Source organism: Montipora foliosa, chromosome 8, assembly GCF_036669935.1.
Source record: "Montipora foliosa isolate CH-2021 chromosome 8, ASM3666993v2, whole genome shotgun sequence".
Taxonomy (NCBI): domain Eukaryota; kingdom Metazoa; phylum Cnidaria; class Anthozoa; order Scleractinia; family Acroporidae; genus Montipora; species Montipora foliosa.
This window is the reverse complement of record NC_090876.1, coordinates 23,274,764-23,287,263: the sequence shown is the minus strand read 5'-3', so window position 1 is coordinate 23,287,263 and position 12,500 is coordinate 23,274,764. Positions and strand designations below refer to the sequence as shown.

Below are 12,500 nucleotides of genomic sequence, written 5' to 3'. Positions count from 1 at the left end.
CTTCCTATTCTAAAGATGAGAAGGCCTATTACATATTTGTGGTAAACGAAATTTACTCATTCTTGAGTGGAAAAAACCCCGATGCTGTGAAAAGGGCCTTAAATGGAGTAAAGATCGTTGCTTGGATATGGAATGGAGACGGGTTTTCCTCGCCAGACAATGTGCTACTCTATAAGCCAACCATTGACCTCACACCCTACATACTTTTCCTTCCCTCAGAGATGAAGAGCCACGAGGGCTTATTTCAACTCTTTGGCATGAAAAAGACAAGTGATCCAACTGTTTTGCTCCAAGTTCTGAGAATGATGAAAGAAAAGTATGGTGATGGAAATATAAAACATAGTCCTGCCGACGTCAGACGTGATATTCAGCTCTCTGTTGATATCCTGAACGATGTGGCAAATGCAGAATTACCAGATGTGGTCATGGCGAATGTTCTTCTTCCTACCTATGGGAAAGACAACTCAAGTGTCCGCTTGGAACCAGTTGAACACTGCATGTACGGTGAACACGACGAATGGCTACGGGTAGAGGATAATGGTAATGAACACGAGTGTCTGTTTGTGCATCCATTTGTCCCTAACAAGACTGCCCAGCTTCTTGGTGTTCCATCCAAGACTCATCGATTGCTTAATCCTGATGAGCTATCTATTGGAGAAGAATTTGGACAAGAGGAAAGACTAACAACCCGGCTCAATCGTCTGCTAGAGGACTACACAGACGGGTTTGCGGTTGTAAAAGAGCTTATTCAAAATGCAGACGATGCTGGTGCAACTGTTGTCAAATTCTTATACGACAAAAGAACCAACGATGATGCCTTGACTTGCCTTTTTTCAGAGGGTATGAGTGGCTGCCAGGGTCCTGCTTTGTGGGTGTACAACGATGCAAAATTTAAAGATGACGACTTTGTAAACATAACAAAGCTCAATGAGGCAACAAAAGTTCAAGAGACAGAAAAAATTGGTAGGTTTGGGCTTGGTTTCAACGCGGTGTACAATCTGACTGATGTGCCTATGTTCACTAGTAGAAACTACTTTGTGATATTTGATCCCCACACCACATACCTTGGTCATGCCATCAAGAACAAAAGGAAGCCTGGCATAAAGATCGACCTTAACAAAGACGTAAATAACCTACGCCGATTCAGAAATCAGTTTAAACCATTTCATGGCATCTTTGGCTGTGATCTAAGCCTTGATAAAGATAAGAGCTCATTTGACGGCACACTTTTCCGTTTCCCTCTAAGAACGAGAGAGCAGGCGCTCAGGAGCGAAATCAAAGAGCTGTGTTACAATGATGAAGAAATGTGGAAACTTTTGGAGATGTTTCACACTAGAGCCAAATCGTTACTTCTTTTCACACAAAATGTGTTTCGTTTGGAAGTATACCGTAATTCCGGGTTGTCGAATCAAGTTTCACAACCCGAGTTGATGTTTGAGGTTACTAAATCAATTTTGGAGGGAGGAATAGTAACAGAATTGTCTGTTCCTGTCACACTACCTGACAATGCAGTGGCATTAGATGCACACCAAAAAACGCTTCTTAAGAATTGCAATTTCCTTCAAGCATCCTCTAAGGTTACAAGAGCCTTTAGAACTCATGGAGTTCACCCATCTCAGTTTCCTGAATCTTCGATTGTATTCAGTGTGGAAGGTATACTCACAGACGCTGGTTTGGAATATTTTAGCTTGGGTGACGAGTCTCGTACCCAGTGTGAATTTTGGCATGTCGTCTCTGCAATGGGTGATGGCAAGGCACTTCAGTTTTCAATGAATGACCCCAGCCTTGTACCCTCTGGTGGTGTAGCCGTTCAGTTGGAACCAAAGGAACCAGACGTTTTCATACCTCTGTCGGTCTCTCGGAGTGGGGATGGTAAGAAACCGAGTAGCTCCATATTCTGTTACCTTCCTCTACCAATCCAGAGTGGCCTGGCTGTGCACATAAATGGACCATTTGCAGTGACTTCTAACAGACGCTACTTGCCAGAAAAGCTTGAAGATGACAAGTCCTGCTATGGAGCGGAGTGGAATGATGCTCTCATGCAAGACTGTATTGTTGCTGCATTTTTTAAGCTCCTAGAAGATGTCAAGCAAAACATTCCCGACCATGGCTCATATGTGTATCATTCATTGTGGCCGAGGGCGTGCAATGTACACCAGCATTGTTGGCCTTTTCTCATTTCGTTCTACAAACAACTTGCTATGGGAGGGCATGTTCTGTTCTCGGATGAATTAGCATGGGCAGACATCACTCGTGTTGTGTTCCTGCATCCCAGTCTCCGAATGAATCGTCAAATAGGGGATGTTTCGTTCGCTGTGCTGAAGCATTTGGCAAATGTGAACTACCTAGTAGTTGATTTGCCTAGTGAGGTGTTTCAGTCATTCCTTGGTTGTCATCTGTGGGCTGAAATAAAGGACAAGACGTTTGACGAGAACCGCTTTTTCCGTGAAATTTTTTTCCCTAACATCTTGAAAGTTCCTACAAATCTGAGGAATGAGTTGGTGCTTTACGCTCTGAAACTTAACAGGGATGATTTTCATGAGCTGATCAAGAACCATGCTTGCATTCCAGTTTCGTCAAATGAAAAGGTGCTTAAATGCCCAGCCCAATTAGTTCATCCCTGCAGCGAAGCCTCCTGTTTATATTGCCATGATGACGCCAGGTTTCCTGGTGGAAAGGAAGATACGTTTTTAAGTCCTTTAATTCTAGGAAGACTTGAGAAATTGGGGATGAAATCAAATAATCTTCCCTGGGATGACATTGCCGAAAGAGCAGAGAGCATTCACAAGCTATATATAGCGAACAGGAAGGTGGCCATCAAGCGTGTAAAAGCGCTACTAGATTTTACAGAAAGGAAATTAAAATTCAGTGAAGACAATCCACCGTATGCTGTTTTGATTCGTCTGCTAGATGCACCGTTCCTACCAATTTTGCAAAAACCCGAGTCATTCCCTCTTACTTGGAATGGCGACGTAGTGCATGGTGAATCGAGGGCTATGATCGCGCCAAAGGAAGTTTATTTGAAAGAGAGAAAATACCTTGTTTGTTGCACTGAGCCTCTAGTGGACCTGGATATGCCAAAGAGGGTCAGGAAATTGTTTAAGCTGGAGCAGAAAGAAGTTACACTGGAACATGTAACGACACAACTTAAGGAAGCTATGTCCATCAGCATGAATAAACTCGATCATTCTGCCTTTAAAGAAGTAAGTCAAGTTTGTAGAAGGGTGTATTCATTTCTACAAGAAAATACGAACGAGCGAACTTCGTCTATCGAGCAATTTCTTTTCCAAAGAAAGTTTGTTCTTATGGAGAAGGATAGACAGTTCGTCTCCGCGGAACATGTTGCTTTTGAAGTAAATACCGATTGGTCTCCATACCTCTTTAAACTTCCAGAGGATCTTGCGGATTGTTTTTCAAGTATCATGAAATTTTCTGGTGTAAGGGAGAAGTTTGAAGCTAAGGATTATATTTGCGGACTTGCCACGGTCAAACAACAGTTTGGTGAGAAACAACTCGACAAAAATACGTTACAAGCAGCCACAAATATGGCAAATGAACTTGCTGCACTTTTACATCCCAGCGCTAGCGCATTAAAAGCACCAGAGCAATGGGGACTGATTTACCTTCCAGATTCTAAAAGTGTAATGCGTGATGTTACTGATTTGTGCTTGAAGGATTACCCTTGGATGCCTGAGGACCCAGGCGAGCATTTTCTTCATGAAAAAATTCCTTGGAACAATGGAGAAAAACTCGGCGTGAAAACACGAAGGGATGCAGCTTTGGAACATCACGATATTGGATTACCTTTCGGCCAAAACGAAAAATTAACAGATCGATTGAAACGCATACTAACAGGTTACCCAGGTGGGATCGAAATCTTGAAAGAGCTTGTGCAAAATGCCGATGATGCCCAAGCTAGTGAAATTAGTTTCATTAAAGATCCCAGACACCATCCTGAGAAGAGAGTGTTCAAAGAAAGCTGGAAAACTTTGCAAGGGCCTGCACTTTGTGTTTACAACAACAAACCATTTACCAAAGCAGATATTGAAGGAATTTGTAACCTAGGTAAAGGCGGCAAAGGAAACGATCCGAACAAAACTGGTCAGTATGGTGTCGGCTTCAATGCTGTGTATCACTTGACTGACGTGCCTTCCTTTATGTCCATGGGCAGCGAAATTGGTGACGTGTTATGCGTTTTTGACCCAAACTGCAAGTACATCCCTCATTCAAGTGAGTCAAGACCTGGAAGAATGTTTCATGACATTGAAAACTTGAGGAAAAAATTTCCAGATGTTTTCCCGTGCTATCTTGAAGATCATTTTCCTGCTAAGAATGCAACCATGTTTAGGTTTCCTCTGAGGTCGGAGAAAATGGCTCAGGAATCCAAAATATCTCAGACTTCAGTCACCGTGGAAAAACTGGACCAAATGATGAACGCTCTGAAAGAAGAGTTGTTTGATGTTCTGTTGTTTGTAAACAATGTCAGGAAGATTGCTATTGCGGCCTTAGACGACTGTGGAAAGTTGGTCGTGAACTACTCTGTTCGTGCAATAATGTCACCTTCAGATGAACTGAAAAGAGAGGAACTTTCTTGCTACATAAAAGAGATTGGAAATGCAGTTAAGCAACGGAAGATCCTTCCCACAGAAGTAGAGGTGAAAAAACGTACCTACATCTTACAGCTCTTAGATAGTGACGCAAGGATGGAGAAGTGGTTGATTGTTCAGCAAATCGGCTTTGAGAAGCCTACACCGAAGGAAATCACCGACGCCTTTCAAGAAAACAAGTTGAGGATGCTTCCTCGTGGTGGTGTGGCCTGCCTTTTGGAGAGCACGCCAGCACGAAAGCGGGCAAAGAAAGCCTATTGTTTTCTTCCACTTCCTTTAAGAACCAAGCTTCCCGTTCATGTTAATGGGCACTTTGCATTAGGCCACGAGACTAGACGAAACTTATGGAGAGACGAGGGTCGTGGTTATCGAAGTGACTGGAACAACGCTTTGCTTCAAGACGTTATTGCATCCTGTTACCTTAATCTTTTGGACGAAGTGCGAGGATTAATTCAACTGCCAGTTAATAAGGACCCTGCTTATTTTCCGATAAATTGCAGTCAAAATGTCATTTTGACAAAGTTAAGATTCTATGAGGAGCTTTTCCCAAAATATCCCTTTGAGGATGCTGAATGGAAGACTCTCACTGACGCCGTCTACCAGGAAATGGATCGGAAGAAAATGCGCGTTATACCTGTGGTGAGAAGCTTACAGCCACGCTTTTGTAGTAATCCTGATGAGTCGAAACGAGATTTCACTGTTGAAATTCAATGGTTCCCTCCGACTGGTTCTGGCAAGGACCAAGCATATTTTAATGATCTTCATTTAAAAGGTTATTTTGCTTCAATGAATCCAAGGCCTCTTGAACCAACCAAGAGTCGAAACCAGACAGATGAAGTCACATTGAAACGGAAGCTTGCATTTGTAGAAATCCTTTTGAAATCTGGATTCAATCTAGTTGCCTTTTCCCTTAATGTTTTTCAATCATTCAAGGGGGCAGGAATAGATGTGTGCTGCGTCTCTCCGTCAGTGGTAATGGACTTTTACAAGTCATTCAGCGATAACGAGCCTCTCTGTAGAATTGGAAAGATTCCAGGTCATGTGAAAAACACGAATTTCAGCAACCTAGAAGGCGTCATTCTGGTATTAAGATACTGCAAAGATGACGAGCATTTTCTGGAAAAGCTCTCTGGCCTTCCCTTGCTTCTCACTCAAGAGCTCATCTTACAGTCTTTTAACGAGAGACAGCCCATATGCCTGAGTCAGTATTATGACTTATTACCTTTCTCTAAGTTCCTTTTTGTGCATGCAACAATGCGCAGCGGTATTTTGAGAGATAATGCCATCACAAACGTCGCTGTTTTCCGTCCTTTTGATGTTGATGTGTTCGCCTCCCAATTACATTGTACCTTGGATCCTCGGTTTAATAGCGAGCATCAGTTCGCGAAGTGGTGTCCTTATGACCAGATTTCCTCCCTACCGAGTCGTCGCTGGGTCTGCAGGGTGTGGACGTTTTTGGAGGACTTTGTCAGCCAAGCTTCAAAGAGAGAAGAGGAAAGCGAGGAAGGTGAAGTTCCCTGCAGTCTTGACCTATTGTCAGCGCTGTCACATTGGTGTCTTCTACCAGCCACTGAGACATCGCAGTGTTTGACTTCTTCCACCACAATTAGTGAAAAGCAAACATCAGTTACAAATCACTTTTTGGTTCCTCTGAAAAAAGCCGAATCTGTTATTGATTTTGAAGAATGTGGTGACAGCGAACGGGAGATGGTATGTGCCCTCCGAAACCTGGGCCTACCCGAACTTAACAGTTCTGTGTTAACACAACATTGCAAGTTAGCCCAAAAACTAGTGGCCTCCGTCAGGTCCCCGCACTCCCTCCTTGTTGCACTTGACCATAAACTTGAGGGAGCATTTTCCTCCCTTGAGGACAAATTGGAGTCATCAGATGCTATGGTAGTGTTGCGTTACTTCGACCGCAACACAGGGGTTCTCACAGAGACAGACAAGGAAATTTTGAGGAAGCTCCCATTTTATCCAAGAAAAAGCGGGGGAGTCGGAAAGCTTGAAAGGAAGAGAGCATTCGTTATACCCTGTGAATTTCCTGTGGTAGAGCTTTTAACAGTTGAGGCCAGTCTTGATTGTTGGTTTCTGGAGTCTGACAAACGTTTATCTGATCTTTATCATTTCTTACAAGAGGCGACTTTGTCCTCTGTTGAGGTGTACATAAATTTTGTCCTAAAATGCCTCGTGCATTTTAGTTTTGAAGGAATATTGGCCCATCTTCAGCACATTCGTGACAACGTGTCCCGTACGGCAAGTGAAGATGAGCAAGAGAGACTGCTCAACTGTCTAAAAACAGTGAAATGCGTGCCAGCCGCCGATGGGTCCCTGAAGACAGCATCCAGTTTCTATGATCCTGAAAATGAGGTTTTCATTGCCATGCTCCCTGATAAGAGCTTTCCTCCAAAACCATTTGACTCTCCTGACTGGCTACTGTTTTTAAGGAAGATAGGTCTGGTTCAAGACGTTTCAGAAAGTGATTTTTTGGATTTTGCACGCGAAGTAGAGCGGGAGGCTGAAACTGCACCCAGTGATAGTACGCGCTGGAAATCTGAAGTGTTAGTTTATCACCTCATCTCTCGACCAAATGTAGTCGGCGAGGGACTCTTGCCTCTGGTCCGTGATATTGCATTTGTAGCAACAAATCCTGTCAACGAACAACTGCGAAAACTCTGTCCACCGTTCAACGACGCAAGAAACCCATTCATTTCATTTAAGGGATCAGTTGTCAGTGATCACGAAAACGTAGTGTGGACAGAAGCCCATTTGCTTCCCAATTGGGCAGATCCAAGGCGCAATCAAAGCAGACTTGGATGCCCTCATCAAGGCGAACTTGAGAATTACCTCGAAAATTTTCTTGCAAGTCTTCAGGTTGTTACAAATCCCCCCGTTGATCTTGTTGTCAGTCACTGCCAAACCGTGTGTTACTACCTTAGAGGCAACTACTCAGAAAGAGAAGTTATTCAGCGTGGAAGTTCTTCAATAGTTACCGAGGTCATGGAGAGCATTTACTCATTTTTGCAGAAAAATGCGTTGTCGAAAAGTAACGTCAAGCGTCATCTCGAGAAAACCCACTGTGTTTTAGTTGAAAGGGGACAGAAGTTAATTTTACCCAAACAAGCAGTTCTACAACTGTACGAGCAACTTGAGATCAAGCCTTTTCTATACGGAGTTCCCTCATATTTTGGAAGGTTTCATGAGTTATTTGAATTTTTAGGTTGCTCCAAAGATGTATCTCCTATCCATTATGCCATGGTTCTAGAAATGCTGCAGAGGAATTCCCGATCGGAAAATTTGAATGCAGATGAGGTTAACAAATGTGCCACAGCAGTAAAGGGATTCTTCAATAGCCTGCATGAAGATACGAAGGATTTGTGCACACTTTCTAAATTGTATCTTCCTTCAATGCCAGCCAGAGGTGACCTAAGAAATTCGAATCTTTCCATCATCCCTGTTTCTTTGCAAGAATCAACTAATCTTTTGTTTGATGATGTTCCTGCTTTTGGCCATCGGATTCAAAGACTGACTCTGCCATTCGTTCTTGAACTCAGCTTGATGGAAGTGAAGTGCAAGTCTGCTACAGACAATTACAAAGATCTGATGATGAAGTTGCCGCGGCCTTTACAACCAAAAATGTTATCTGAAGCGGTCAAAGAAAAACTCAGCTATCCCCAAGATACAGTTATAGTGTCGTCAGAAATGGTTAATAAATTGAAACAGCAGTTGTGGTCAGTTCAATTTGATTGTGGAATTGCTAGACTTATCAAAGACGCCAACTCTCAAGACAAAAATTTCGACAAAGAAGTAATCTCCGGCATTAAAGATAGTTTGAGAAACATTCAGCTGCTTCCCGTCAAGAATCTCAGTACCTCCCTTTTCCACAATGGGGTTTTGATCCCAGAAAGCCAATCTAAAGTACCGTGCTTCAAAGAAACTAAAAAGGAATTTGATGGAAATGTATATAAGGTATATATTCAAGCAACAGCTGAAGGACATGTCAAGAGGTCTTCGTCAGCTTTGATAGCCAAGGTGATTATCGAAATTTACGGTAAATATTTAGGAAGGAACGGGTTTCTAGTTTCGGAGATGTTGCGTTGTCCAGCTGCGGAAATCTGGTCACTACTAGATGAAATGAATATCCGTAAAGATGACAGCTACAACGAGACAGAGATGGGCATTTCTCCAGAGCCAGGAACCCTGATTCCAATTGTGGAACATCACATGCTCAGAAATGCTTTCGAAGAATTTGATCCTGGTGACTACGTAGGTTTTCAGCTGCATGACCCAAGTCTGGACCTAATGGAAGGCACTGCAACATATATTTATGCAATCATTATCGAAGAAGTAACAGATGAAGATGTTCGGCTCTGGTCAAAAATGTACATGATTAACATTGGACACGACAAAAAACCTGTTGCAGCAAACGCATCTCGTTTGTTTAAATTTTGCCGCCTTCACGAAATTTTTGACTCTAAATCAGGATGTCATAGAAACAAGCAAGAGGTCCTTCATGAGATCTCTAACATCTTGGAAGACGCATGGCAAGGTGGCTTCTCAGATGAAGAAAGGCTGCAAATCCTCAAGCGCCTTTGTCTGCGTTGGCATCCGGAAAAAAATGAAGAAAATGAAGAATTTTACAGCGACGTTTTTCAGCATATTCAGCGAGAAGTTTCTCGGCTCGGCGGTTCATATGAAGAATTTTTTGCCACTTGGGGAGAGCGAGCAAGAGATCATGGCTCTCAGCGTAAAGAATACAAAAGCACGTTTTGTCATCACTTTGGCTCCTGGGAATCTCCATCGAGTCAAAGATCATGGAGAGGTCGCCCCCCGAGTTTCTGTTCAAGAAATCCTCAACCACAAGAAGCCAAGCGTTGGATCAGACAAGCCAGGGCTGATCTTGAGGCTGCTGTTAACGAGCTTGCTCTTACCATACCGTCTTCCGAGTGGGTATGCTTTAAATGCCACCAGGTAAGGTTAAATTTCCATTGACTTTGCTTGACAGGATGACGATGCACAGACGGGTCTAGTTTATTTACAAGTTTAGTTACTGTAAGTTGGTTTCGAATAAGTACAACAGGAAAGTGTCCCACTAGAGGGAAATTCGAAAGCTTAAGTTTAGAGCGTTAGACCTTCGTCATAACAAACTAGGGAATCGTAGGCTTTTTAGAGGTTCAGTATGTCTAGAGGTAAAACAGCTGTTTCATTTTTTACAATCTTACTACACGCCACTAAATGACATCGTTGACTCGATTAATTTTGAGGGAGATGCGAGCTTTAGGGAAACTCTAAAACCGGGAAATTCCAAAACCGGGAATTCCTAAAATTAAATCGCCAAGAAGGGGAAATATCTAAACGGGTAAGGCTTTACAAAAAAAAAAATAAAAAAAGAGAAATAGAAAGTTTGACATCTTTCCAAATCGTTTGACTTTGTAGGCAGCAGAGAAGGCGATTAAGGCTGCGCGCTTTGAAAAGGGCGCCGAAAAGGTGAATGTCCACAACTTGGTTGAAAACTGCTCCGATCTTGCCGACACTGAATTGACTGACTTAGCAAGACAATTGGAGAATCTGGTGGGTGACTCTACCCGAATGCGTTATCCAGACAGAATGTCCTACCCTCGGATTCCAAATGACGTGTACTCCCGGAGCATGGCAAACAAGGCCCAAGAGATAGCTGCAAGGACTGTGACACATGTAGAGGGAAAATTAGAGGTAAGGTTCTTGATTGCAATTCTTTGAGTCACTACAAATGAATCAATTAATCGAGCCATCTGTAATGCATCTACAGGAGTTCAGTCAAGCGACCGCGCGGCCGATAGATCAATAGATCACGCGTCTATATAGCGTCTAAAGTGCCTATCACACGCCCAAATTGAGTTTTAAGTTATAAATCGCTTGTTACAAAACGGTAATGCCCATTTTAAGTTCTTGATATGGTTATAAGAAGGTTTTAGGACCGGGAAGAGTATCAAACTTATTACACCTTTGGTCTTTTTTTGCTGTCTGTAGATGCTGTGAAGAATTCAAGACCAATGAAATTCCAGTATGAAAAAAGTGAATTAATACTTTCCATAACTAAATGAGATATAACACTATGTTAAAAGGTAACTTTGTTTTGTTTCATCAGCCGCACCCCGAGACAACACACTCCGGGAAAGGCTGTTATTTCATAATTTCTTTTGAAATCAGAAAAATCAGTGGGCCCAAAGATGTATTCATTAACTAGTTCGTTGTGTAATGATCAATCGATCAACCGAGAAAATTAGGACGTTAACTAAACTGGAACGTAGGAGAAATCCAAAATCCATTTCCTCTACTGTGTCAACGCCACTAATACACAAGCAAAGTGTGAGATGACGCCTTTGTTACGGACTTTGTCGTCTATGGAGTCCACATTATATATTCACTCTTTTGGAAAGGATATTAAGCTTGTTAATGTGGCTTTAAATTTTTACTTTTATGTAAGGCTGTCGAAAATTTTTGCGCAGATTCCCTTCAACTGAAATTTAAGAATTTCTTTTCAAGAATGATTATCGCATTTAGGGTAACCGACACTGAAGGTTATATTGTTTTGTTAAAAACTAGATCATTGTATAATGCAATTCCAGTGTTTTGATTGGCTTAGCCATCATGGTATATGAGCTATTACACCATGCTGTAGAAATATCAGTAACTGCACGCATCAGTTTTCTTGTATTTACAAAAGAAAGTGGGGAAATTTATCCATAATTTATGAGTGTTTTAATAAAACAATTATTCTGCTCGCCCTTGTTGGATATGAGATGATTATAGCCAACTCGGCCCTACCCTTCGTTGGCTAATAAACGCGCTCGTTTTAGCAAATTATTTTACTGCTCAATTGTCTGGTCTAACTTCTGAGCGAAGTGCAATATGTGCAGAACTTTGCGACCCGGATAATAAGCGGAGCAAGAACGTTCGATCATATTACTCCAGTGCTGCGAGACTTGGGCTGGTTGCCTGTAAGGCTACGTTTACATCTAAGGGACGCCGTTTTTGCGTTCAAATGTATGACGGGTTGTGTCCCCTATTATCTAAACTAACCACCAGGGGCCAAATTCCCGGTCGCCTGACACGCAATTTACAATAGTTAAATATCCCTTTATTTTAAAACAGCTGCTGGCCAGAGGTGATTCGAATATAGACTTGTCAGTTTGAGGTACTGCCTAGACAAAAAGCTTAAACTAAGTAAGAATCATAAGGACTTCGACAAACATTGTTACAGAAATTCCTGACGCACACAGTGTCTGAAATTTATTTTCTAGTTAGGTATTATCTTTCAGATTTTATATATTCATTGTAGTCCTATTGCAGTTCTTATTACTACTATTATCCTCTAGTAAGTTTTAGGACGGTTTTATTGTTTTTTTCTTGTTTAATTTTGTATTGATCACTGAAAGGCCCATTAGGGGAGTGTTCAATAAAGTTCTATTCTATCCCAAAGTTATTAAGCGTGTGGTGCATGCCTAGTACGAAATGTGTGAAATTAAGTACCGAGTTACCCGAGGTCTCATATGGAATGAACGAGTGTCTTACAGAAATTAAGACGTTGCAAATTGTGTGGAACGACATAAAATGACCAAGCGTTTGTCAGCATATGAATTACTCTAGCCTTTGGTGTCTTGGAATCATTCTATAACTCGGCTTAATATTACGTGGACCACATACAGTGAAGTATGAACTGCAGAATCGTGTCAAAATGATTTCTGGAGTTAACGTGGTCCTTTGGCAAGAATTCCACTACCTCTTCCATATAGAAAAATGTATTCTATATCCCACCCCGTTGAGAAATTTGCTAGGTTTGCTTGACTGCCTTTATGATACTATTCTGCCTTGGGATTAGCCCCACGAAGAAGCTGGTGACACCTACATTAC

The 12,500-nt window shown here is 42.0% G+C and overlaps 1 protein-coding gene across 6 annotated transcripts in view; it reads left to right on the top strand.

The window, feature by feature from the left end:
• Window positions 1-12,070, top strand: part of LOC137967954 (sacsin-like) — a 61,941-nt gene extending 49,871 nt beyond the window's left edge. For all 6 annotated transcript variants that reach the window (XM_068814554.1, XM_068814553.1, XM_068814556.1 and 3 more), the window contains 3 exons: window positions 1-9,578; window positions 10,044-10,319; window positions 10,617-12,070. The exon at window positions 1-9,578 is cut by the window's left edge and continues 1,509 nt beyond it. In XM_068814554.1, the coding sequence (XP_068670655.1) occupies window positions 1-9,578; window positions 10,044-10,319; window positions 10,617-10,625 (9,863 nt within the window). In that variant the 3' untranslated portion in view covers window positions 10,626-12,070. The remainder of the gene's footprint in view (window positions 9,579-10,043; window positions 10,320-10,616) is intronic.
• The last annotated feature ends 430 nt before the right edge of the window (window positions 12,071-12,500 follow it).